Below are 12,015 nucleotides of genomic sequence, written 5' to 3' on the forward strand. Positions count from 1 at the left end.
GTGCGTGCATGTGTATTTTACGTATATATATACTTCTGCGAAGATTCTTGAGCGCAAATATCAACGCCTAGGCTCGTGCCTTCCTTCGATTTACAATCTTAACATATTTTATTTCTATTAGAACTGGAGTTACGCATTTTTTTATCATCTTTCTGTGTCTCTCTCTCCCTTTCGCTTTTTTACTTCGACAATTTATTAGATATCGCATCAACCGATATACATATAATATACACACACACACGTATACATATATATATATCGTTGCTGTTGCGTGCTCAAAATCGGTTCATACTCGTCACAATTTTCAAATTAAAAAACACTCATGCACTCTCATTCTCTTTCATTCTTTCTCATCATTCATTCTATCTATCTCTCTTTCTCTCTTTGTCTTTCGTTCTCTGTCATTATCGGCTTACCAATCTCGTCGCATTCGACACACATTATATTATCCTTAATAAAATTTTTTTCATTCGCTCGAAAAAATTCATTTGTTTTCTTTTTTTTTTCTCTATGAAAATTTTCTCGTCGATAGACTCTTTCTTTCACCTATCTTTTCCACTTAATCTGTTTATTCGAAACTTTTCAGCCCCCTCCCCCTCCCCCTCCCCCACACCTAGATCATCTACTGTTCTCTTATACTATCCACTTTGTTTTTTTTTCGTTTTCTGTTAATTTTAATATCACATTTTCATGGAAACGAACTGGCCCGATGTATACGGATAAAGAAAGAAAAAAAAAATTCTCGTGAGATCTTCCTTCAACGTGTTCAACGTGTATGCACTTACACACGAACAATTTATTTTTTTCATATAGCAATTTGGATCGTTTTTTTCCCCCTTTCTCCAATTTTCTTCTACTTTTTATTATTATTACAATTATCATTATTATTAATATTACTATTATACAACAATTGTACGTATCGAAAACATGATCGTCTACGAACCGCTATATACACGAAATTTAACGAAAAAAGTCTCAATTAAGTCTCTCCATTTCTCCCTTTCTCTCTCTTTCTCTCTCTCTCTCTCTATTTCAAACGCGAATATACAATTTTTAAAAATTTATTTTTTTTTACCTTCGACGATCGATCGATCCAACATAGCAAATTTTCGTCTATGTATAAATTATTGTTGTCTCTCTCTTTTGTTTTTTTTTCTTTTTCTATCTCAGGTGAACAAAATACGAGCACCGATACATCGGGCAAGCGTTTCCCATTTAATACAATATGTTGTGTATGTATATGTGTGTTTTTTTATATTATACATATACATATACATATACATATATATGTATATAAGTATATGTATGAATATATATATAAGTATATATATATATTTATTATTTCACTACAATAAGGTACTACGAAATGAAAAATTCAAATAACGAAATGAAACAATCCATTCATTCGTTTTTCTGTTCGTTATCATTTTTTTTTTGCTTTTGTGTTTTTGTTCTTTTTTGTATTTTTTTTTTCCTTACAAAGAGATATTACACGGTACGTACGATGAGATTTGGACAGCGACGACGAAACGAAAGATTTTTTACCTGTTTTGTTTTTTTGCATTTTTTTTGTTCTTTTTCTTTTCTTTAATGTATACATAATACATATATAAATATGTACCTTTTGCATTATTATTATTATCATTATTATTATTATTATTATTAATATTTTATTATTATTATTTTATATTATTATGATTATGATTATTATTATTATTATTATTATTATTATTATTATTATTATTATTATTATTATCTTAAAAATAGAAAAGAAAGATCTCGCGAAGATGCTTCGTCGATCGACGATCTAAACCCTTTTTTTTCTTTTTCATTTATTATTATTATTATTACTATTATTATTATTATTTTTTTATTTATTATTAATATTATTATTATTATATTATTATTACAGTGTATGTATGTGTATTTGTGTCAAGAAATATTCATTGTTAATCGTTCAATGAAACTCTCTTTTTCTTAATCTTTATTACGTTAAAATTAATTTTTGCTCATTTTCTTATTCATTCATTCATTCCAGCACGGTGTGGATCTCCTAGTAAGATCATGGTTTTTATTTTATTTTATTTTTTTTTTTGTTTTTTTTTTGTATCTATTTATTTGTTTTGTTTTGTTTATTTTATTTATTTTTTCTCGTTTTCTTATCATTTTTGTTAAAATTTGTAGTAGTAGACATTTGTATGATTATTTCTCGTTCTTCTTGCTTCCTTTTTATAATAATATTTTTTTGGTTATTTTTTTTTCTTTTTTCTTGAAATATTTTTTCTTTTTCTTTTTCTTCTTTTTCTCTCTCTCTTCTTTTTTTTCTTTTTCATTATTTTGGTTTACTTTTTAGTGGTTTTTGATGGCTCCCTCGTTTATCTCCATTTCCTTTTGTTGCTCTCTACTCCCTTTGACATCCACCCCGAATCATCCCTCATCTCTTATCTTCTCGTACCTTTTCTCGATTCGCTCGTTGTGTTGTTCACAAAAATAAAAATAAAAAAAAAAAGAAAAGAAAAGATAAGAATAGAAAAGATTTTCTTAAATCTCTTGACGCAATTTGAACGTTACATCCACACGGAAAATCCTCGTACTTTTTCGTTTTACTTCGGCAAACGACAGCCAATGACAATTCGTCTAACATTTTTTCTCATTTTTTTCATTCTCTCTCTTCCTTTTTCCCTTTTCTTTAGTCGCTTTTTTCCTTTTTTTTTATTTTATTTTATTTAGAAAACCTATTAAGAGGAGGCAAAGCGACAACAACATGACTTCAAAATCAGAAATTGTTAATAACATCCAACAAACACACACTTTCTCTCTTTTTATTCAACCCTTAAAAAAAAAGAAAAAAGACAATAAACATCGAATTTAGTGAATTTGTTAAAACACGTCCAGTATGTATGTGTGTGTGTGTTTTCACCGCGATAATAAAACTTGTTGGTGAACAACCAGTATGATTGTATTTAATTTATTAATTATTAACGTGTCGATTGTTAACGCAACAAACGACATTGTAGATAGGGATGAGGGTGAAAGGGAGGGAGACAGAAGAAAACGAAATTATAGTTAGTTATCGATAAGTTAATATTAAAATTCGCGGCGTGCCTTGGTGAAAATATTTCATTTGGTTTGGTCGCACGTTCTCTCGATTCTCAATGTTGAAATTCGAATATTTTTTCCTCTCTTTTTCTCTCTCTCTCTCCAAAAAAAAATCATGAAGATTTCCTTCTTCTCTTCCTCCTCGTCTAGTTTCATCTCTTCTTTGGTACAAAAGTCCAGGACGAGACAACTCTTGCCGTTTCCTTCTCTCTCGTTGGCTGTCGTTTACTTTACGGCTTTTAACCGTGCTGTTTCAACTGTCGTGGAAGCAAAACGTTCCTTGTCAGACACGATAACGTTTCTAAAACTCTCTCTCTCTCTCTCTCTCTATTTCTCTTTCTTTTCTTTTCTCTTTTTCTTTCCATCCAAACTCAAGAAAGCATCCCACCAACCAAGCAAAGTCCGATGACAATACGCGAGAATTGAGATCAACGTTGGGGGTACGGTTGAACTCTCTCGTGGATTTTACCAAAAGAAGAAGAGAAGAAGAAGAAGCTTCTCTTTATCTTTTTTTTAGGAACGAAAAGATCTGCTTGCTTCTTCCTACCCTTCCTCCCACCCTTTGCTCAACCAGTCACCCCTCCAACGTGCGTACTATACAATCTGTTCGATTTTAAAGTACGTCGAATAATGGTAATAGAAAAAACTTAAAACAAATGGAAATATATATTTGTTTTTCCATCTTTCCTCGATCATTTTCTCGTTTCTTATTTTTTTCTGTTCTTTTTCTTCTCTTTTCCTCGGTTCCAATTTTGGTAATCAGTCTGTAATGGGAGATTAGGGGTGAGAGTTTCCTGTCTAATTTTTATTTCGCGAATTTGTGAATTATTTTTAAATTTGATAATACAAATCGTCTATTAATCGAAACGTGTACAATTACGGATTTTTTTTTTTTTTTTAGATTTTCGTCGCCGAGAAAATATTTAGAATGTGCATTTGTAATTTCGAGTTTTCGCGAGATATCTTTTCTTGTCTTTTTCATTTTCATCCTCTTTCTCTTCATCCCCCTTTTCTCTTTTCTTCCTTTGAAACTTCTTGGACCCATTTTTGCAAGCCTCTATTTTTCTTTGTTCGTAATAATTTAATTTCGTTTTCTTTTTTCATTTGACTTTGTTATTCCTTTCTTGTGTTATTTTATTTCTATTTTATTTATTTTTTTTTTTATTTTTTATTTGGAAAAAAGCGCACCCCATGCGAAAATATCGTCAATCAAAGAACAAAAAGAAATAATAGAAAAAACAGATGAATACACTCTCAAAACGAGGGGACTTACAGAATTTGTACTCTTTGAATGTATATTAACTAATGAGACGATGAAACCTTACTTATTTTTCATACAATTATGAATAAATTATTCATCATCATCATTATTATAATCATCAAAATCATTTTCTTTTTTTAGCTTTTTGTTTGTTTGTTTGACATTTATACTGTTTAGTTTACTTAATTACAGTTAATAATATTAACGTGCATTTCGCTCGCACGACGCTTAAACGTATACGTGTTATTTTTGTTTTTCTTTATTTATTTATTTGTTTGTTTGTTTGTTTGTTTGTTTGTTTGTTTGTTTGTTTGTTTGTTTGTAGCTTCCACAATCTTTCTTCATCGTTTTTTATATTCTGTAAATTTTTATATGCACGTACGTATTTATATATATATATGAGTGTGTGTGTGTCAGTGTGTATATTATTTATATTTCATAAATCACATGTTTCTACGTCTACACGTTCGCATAATCCTTAACTATAAATATTTTTAATAATGTTTTATTTTCTTTTTGTTTTATCGTTTGTTCGTATGCGTGTTGTGTTATCAGGTGGAAGTTAATTAGCTTTAATAATTAACTGTAATGCTTATCGAGAAATCTGCAGACATTCGTACCGCAGATTCGTCGATCTCTCTCTTTCTATCTTTATCCCCCTCTCCCCCTTTTGCAAAACTATTCCGATTAATTATTAATACTTCGACCTTTGTTCTTTCTTCCAGAAGGACGATTAGGATCCTTCTTGTTATCCCCACTCTTTCAATCTGCCGCGTTTCTCTTTCTTCTCATCCCTGTACTAACCCTCCTAAGCCACCCTGCTACCACTTCATTCCCCCTAATCCCTCTCCTCGCTTACCTTAAGACACACAACGTGTTCGTGTTCTCGTAAAACGTTCATTTTCCTCATCGAAATACCAACTTATCGTTAGTTTTTTTAACCTCTGCGGTGAGAGATTTTGTTCTCAATCGTTTTGTTTTTTTTCTTCATTTTTGTTTTTCTTTTTAATATATATATATATATTTTTTTTTTTGGCGATGGTGGGGTGGGGGTGTAATGGTTCGTTTCTTTTCTCATTAATATATTTCTTTTGTTTCTTTTTTAGTTATCTCGTATTTATCATTATTATTTGTATTTTAAAAAATTTTTGTTGTTTGTATACTTAAATCTATCTGTTTTCTTTTAAATTTTTTGTATTTTTAATTTTTCGTTTATTTCTACCTCCCCCCCCATCTCCCCCCATTTTTATTTGCTCGAAAAAATAAATCAAATTACTATTTTTTCGTAATAGACACACGAAAGGCGAAACTAAAAAAAAGAAAAAAATATATAAGTATATTATACGAGACACGTGTGGGGTAGTACACGTATAATATTAATTAGTATTTTTGTTGCATCTACTTATTTATTTACTTTTTTTTTCTTTTTTGCGTTTTGTTTTATTGATCTTCTTTTTTGACATTATCATCATCCTTGCTACATTAAAATCACGTGTTGGTTCGAATATTATATTGTAATCGATGATTTCAAACGCGTGATTGATTTATCGATCCGAAATTATAATAAAAAAGTGGATTTTCACGCGTGGTGATCGCGATATAATTAATTTCTCTTTATTTTATTTTATTTTTTGTTTACGCTATTCTCTGCTTCTTCTTTTCTTTTTTGTCCTTTTTCATTTTCTGCGTGTTTTTTTTATCTTCTTCTTCTTTATACACGAATAATTTTACATTGATAATAATGAAAACAAAATAAGATACGAGCGTGATCGGTCGTTGAAAAGTAAATTAATTGCAAAAATGTGCATCGCGTGAGTTGAGTTATCAAGAAAAAAAAAAGAAAGGAAGAAACGAAAAAGAAATGAAAATAATTTTTTTGAAACTTATTAATAAGATAAAATAAAATAATAAAAGAGAAAAAACAGAGTGAGAGAAAGAAAGAGTGAGAGAACAGGGAAGAAAGAAATAAAGAAAGATGATGGTCTCAATAACAAAAAAAAGACAATGATCTCGAAATGTATCCGATTATAAGATCGTTATATCGTTATTTCTTTTCTATTGTGTTTTTTCTCACTCGCATATAAAGAAAAAACATTTCTCAAATATAAATTTTTATACGCGAATAATTAATTCGTTAAGAATGTTTTAGAAAAGAGAGAACGGCCCTAATATTCCCCCTCCCACCTTTCCTTCACCGTTGAATCAAATGTGAACCCAAAGGGAATTTGCCGTAAGTTCCATGTAATATTTAATTTAATATAATTTTATTTTATTTTGTTTTATTATATTTATTTCTTTTTTTTTACTCTTTTCTTGTTCTCTCTTACTTTCTCTTTCTTTTTTCTTTTTCTCCCTTATTCGTACTTTCATTCTCTCAGAATTTTGTCTCTTTCTCTCTCCCCTCTCTCTCTCTCTCTCTCTTTCTTTCGCTCTCTCTCTCTTTTACATGCAAGGAAACTAACATAAGAAAAGATCAATAACCAAGTGGTTAAGAATGGGTTCTCTCTCATCTCTCTAATCGGTCAAACACAGCACAGGGACCCCATAATAAACCATATACCACCAGACGTTCAATTTTTTATTTGTTTTTTTTTTCTATTCCTTTTTCTAATCCCTTTTCTTTTTACCCCATTTATCTTTAACAAGAGGAGTCCGAGAATTATCGCGTACCCTTCTTCTGATCTTCCTTTTATTTCTTCTCCCTTCTCCCCCTACTCCTCCTCTTTGACGCAAGCGGACAAAACGAACGATCTATGCTTCGTTTCAATAAGAAAAACCATGATCTTATTACTTACAAAGTTATGAATAACTAAATTAAACTAAACTAAAAATTAAACTAAAGTAAACTAAAGTAAAGTAAAGTAAAGTAAAGTAAACTAAACTAAACTAGACGAAGCATCGATCGTTTTAAAAAAAAACTGATTGAAATTTACGTGAAGAAGCGTAACACCCTTTTGCCGAATTTATCCCTCCCTCTAAATACGTTACAAGTTGTCCTAGTTGATTTTTGGTGTTTTTCCCTTTTTTAAATTTCTTCTTCTTCTTCTCCTTCTTCTTCTTTTACTTAATTCGGTGAAAAAAAACGAAGAAGAACATTATAATAATTATTATTTATTCTCCTTGTCTCGTCGATTCATTTCGCGTTAAAAAGAAAAGAAAAGAAAAAGAAAAAGAAAAGAAAAAGAAAAAGAAAAGAATAGAAAAAAAATGAGACCAATGAGAGAACGGGAATAACGGACCAACGACGGAAAGAAAACAAATATGATGTCACGTGGACGAGACAGAAGATAAGAGCGAAGAGAAACGATCGCAACTATCTCCTATGTCCTCCACCCACACCTCCCCCTCCTCCTCCTACGACGAAATGGCGCCGTTGTATCTTTCTTGTTACTTTCTTTCTCTTTATTTTTTCCTTTCCCCCCCCCCCCAACCCTAATCCCCACCCCTACCCATTCTCACTAATTAATTATTCTCTCTCTGTTTTCTATTACTTCCCCCCCCCACTCCCACCCTCCCATCCCCCTTTTTAATCTAACATAAGATAAACATCACCTTCGACTTGCCACTTATCGATTCGTTACACCGGTTTTTTGTTTCTTTTTTTTTATTTCCTTTGTTCATACACACTTTCTTTCTCTCTCATTCTCTCATTGTCTTTCTCTCTTTCTTTCTTCACTTATTTCAATCAAACATCTCAATAAAGCCCATTCTCTCTGTCTATATTCTTTCGCTCTCTTAAAAATATGTACAATACTTCATTTCGCTCGATAATTTACACTCCATCACACAACCAACATCTTCCTCTCACGGTCTTTCTACGTAACACACACTCGAGTCTTTTCACTACTCAATTCTCTCTCTCTCTCTCTCTCTCTCTCTCTTTCTGTCTTTCTATCTTTCTCTTTCTTCCTTTCTTTCTTTCTGTTTCTTATCATCCCTACGAAACATTTACTCGTCGCAATCTTCGCTCGCACTTAAGGAAAAAGATTTCTTCTTCTTCTTCTTCAAGCTTGTTCTCCTCCACAAAAGACAAGAATGGTCCTTTTCGTTTCTTTTTATCATCAACTTTGTTCTTTTTTCTTTTTCTTTTTTTTTTTTTTTAAATCTTATTCTTCCTCTTGTTTGCTTTCCAAAGACATTATCTACCTTTCTACTAATTCCTTCTCAATTTAACACCTTTCTTCGTTTTGTCATCTAATTCTACTGTTTCTATGACTGTAAGGGCCTGCAGCCATTTTTATTCTTCTTCATCTTCCTCTTCCTCTTTCACTTCTTTTTCTTCTTCTTCTTCTTCTTCTTCTTGTATACATTCACGTAAATATGTATATGAAACACGTGCTTTCACAATTGGACGATTTTCGGCCAAATTTTATGTTGTACGTGAATCTCAAAGTATTCGATAAGGAATAATCGAACAAATGTGTTCTTTATCCAAGTATATAAATGTATATATGTGTCTGTATGTGTTCTCTGTGTTTTTGTGTGTATATGTATATGTACTTTTGCACCGATACTTCACACGCCGTCAATCTCAGCTTAACAACCCGAGAGGATTTTCCACCATATTTCTCTTTATCTCAACATCTTTACGCTCTGTTTTTTTGTTCCTCTTCATCACCTTTATCTCTCTCTTCTACGTTTTTCTCCTATATTAAATTCTTCGATTTCTTCATTATCTTCACCTACGGTTCCTTATTTCCATCTTATCTGCTTTCTTTTTCTTCTTCTTCTTCTATTATTTTTTCCTCGTTTTCTCAAACACTTCTTTTCCACTTTTTTCCTCCACCACCGCGCCACCTTTTTATCTGAAAATAATCAAACGAAAAAAAAACGTAAAATGTTAGAAAATTTTGTTACATCACGCGAATCAAATAAATCATTAAAAGATTTTATTAAATGTGTATATTGTTTATATTAGATCAAATAATCGTTAACAAAACATTAATGCTAATCCGAGTTGTTGCAAGTTAAACTAATTTTTTTCACGAGGGATAAAATAGTAAGGAAGAATAATTAATAATGAAATTTTAAACAATAAAATAAGATGTCAAGGCTAGGCAACAGGTACAAAACTTCTTGGTAGATCTAAAAAATTTGCTTTTGATATAAAAGTATATATATATTGAGTTGTCCGGAAAGTTCGTGACGGAAGATTGAAATGCAACACATTTAAGTTTTTTTTTTGGCATTTATTTATTAAATTATATATAAGTGCCATTCTGTTCCACAATCTTTCTCCACATTTAAGGGTAACTTAAAAATTTCGTCTATCCAGAACTTCTCAGGTTTATTAGCAAAAGAACTTTATGCAACCAACTGAAAATCGTGTACGAACTTTTCGGCAAACTCAATATAAATAAATATATAAATATATACCTAAAGATTGTCCATCATTTCAGAAAGGGTCAGCCTGGATGTAGACATTGCGACGCCACTGTCGCTGCTACTTTGCACGCTACTATGGTCATCGGTATCTGACTGGTTGCTGGTATAGCCAATCACGTCCACTTCATCTGTAAGATAAAGATAAAAAATCAGAATGATAGATGTTATTAATCGAAATATACAGGATGATCTGTAACTGGTGGTACAAGCGAAAAAGGGGTGATTCTACATGAAAAAATAAATCGAAAATATAGAATAAAAATTTTTCGTTTCAAGCTTTGTTTTCGAGAAAATCGACTTTGAATTTTCGCAAAGTATGCGTGCACTTGATCACGTCTCGTTATAACGGACCTACGAACTTTTTATATAAGAATAACCTATATATGTACATATATAAGTTTATTCTGAAAAGTTCGTAGGGTATTTCCAAAAAATTCGTAGGGTATTTCCGAAAAGTTCGTAGGGTATTTCTGAAAAGTTCGTAGGGTATTTCCCGAAAGTTCGTAGGATATTTCTAAAAAGTTCGTAGGTCCGTTATAACGAAACATGATCAAGTGCACGCGTACTTTGCGAAAATTCAAAGTCGATTTTCTCGAAAACAAAACCTCAAACGAAAAATATTTATTCTATATTTTTAATTTATTTTTTCATGTAGAATCACTTCCTTTCGCTTGTGCCACCAGTTACAGATCACCCTGTATATCTTAAACTATAAAAAAAGGGAAAATAAAACAAAATATATAAACACATGCGTATTATATGTTTCTGCGTGTGTATGTGTGTAACGTCAGTCTTAAAAATTTTTCAATGTACTCGAAATGAATGTGAACACCTGCTGTATTTCGTTTGATATATGAAATCTTCTTATTCGCTATTGTTAGCCTTAGGGCAACGCGAATATATAAGTTCAACAGTGAGTAGACAAGGTATATCTGAGAAACCAAACTGACTCTGCTTTTTATCTGGGATTTCGTTGCTGCTGCTCCTGCTCTCCCTGTATATACACAAAATATCCTTCGGTATTTCAAACGATCGACTCGCTCGTTCTATAAGAAACACACAATGTCCTGTGACTACATTTCTTTTCCCTTCCTTTTTTTCAAAATATAAACGTTTATTCTTCTTTCTTTTTCTTTATTTCTTTCTTCTATGTATTTTTCAAGAACAAATAAGTTGCCCTTTTTCTTTATCAATATAATATAAAAATGCTACTCGAATAAATTCAGAATCTCATATCAGTTATATAAATATTCTTCGTTTTTAAAAATGTTAAAAAAAATTAGAAAATTTTATTACAATTTTATAAATGCAATAAAAATAAATATATATCAAAAAATTACTCGTAATAACAAGTTAAGTACAAAAAAATAAAGAAATTATTGACGAATGATTCCCAAAAATATCATTTCTAAATTAAAAGACATTCTCTGAAATAAATGAAAGAATTTAACACAAAATACAAAAACGTCAAAATGACCTTCGATAGGGGGTGGGTCAAAAGGTATAGAGAAAAAAAAATAAGAATAGAATATAATCTATGAGTAATCTCTATCGAATGAATGATTCATACAAAATCTTATTCTATTCGAAAGATTTCAAAAACTAGTTTAGAATGCAATATGGAAATAAACGAGAAAGTTTATCGTTACTTTTAAATACAAATATGAAAAATAGAAAAGCCAGAAAACCAAAAAAGAAAAAATTATCCAAATTAGTTTCGATGAGGTCAGAGATAAAGAAAAAGTAAAAGAAAAAGAAAGAAAAAGAATGAAATATCAAGTATCACAGGATCTATTGATGAAGGAATGATCCAAACAAATGTCATTCTCTTGAAAATGTTTTTAAAAATTAGTCTTAAGATTTATAAAAGAAAAAAAAAGAGAGATAGTAGATAGATAGGTAGATAGAAAGATAGAAAACGAAGAAGAAAGGAGAGATAAGAGAAAGAGCCTTCGGGTTTGCACGATGCTCTTGGTAAAACACATCGCAGAGGCAAACTTTCACCTCTGTAAATTATAACCACCTATCTTTCTTTCTTTCTTTTTTTTCTTCTTTGGCCCTACGGCACCCACGCGTCGCAAAGGTGTGCTTTCTTCGCGAACCTTTGTGGTACACTGTTAGCCAAAAGTTTAGATTCGTCCAGGTATAACATTCAGAGAAATATGACATTTATAAAGAAAAAGAAAAATAAAGAAAAAAATGAACGTCCTAGGAGGAGTAAGCAAAGAAGAAAATTTTACCTTGTCATTGATAATCAAAAAAATTAACGA

General features: G+C 30.9%; 1 protein-coding gene across 9 annotated transcripts in view; it reads right to left on the minus strand.

Moving 5' to 3' along the window:
* Positions 1-8,629: 8,629 nt before the first annotated feature.
* Mxd (MAX dimerization protein) overlaps positions 8,630-12,015 on the minus strand; it is a 152,154-nt gene continuing 148,768 nt past the window's right edge. For all 9 annotated transcript variants that reach the window (XM_089177710.1, XM_089177703.1, XM_089177706.1 and 6 more), the window contains 2 exons: positions 9,737-9,873; positions 8,630-9,165 (listed from right to left, as the gene is read on the minus strand). In XM_089177710.1, the coding sequence (XP_089033836.1) occupies positions 9,737-9,873 (137 nt within the window). In that variant the 3' untranslated portion in view covers positions 8,630-9,165. The remainder of the gene's footprint in view (positions 9,166-9,736; positions 9,874-12,015) is intronic.

Source organism: Polistes dominula, unplaced genomic scaffold, assembly GCF_049000335.1.
Source record: "Polistes dominula isolate Pdom_NZ unplaced genomic scaffold, Pdom_raw_medaka contig_24, whole genome shotgun sequence".
NCBI classification, from domain to species: domain Eukaryota; kingdom Metazoa; phylum Arthropoda; class Insecta; order Hymenoptera; family Vespidae; genus Polistes; species Polistes dominula.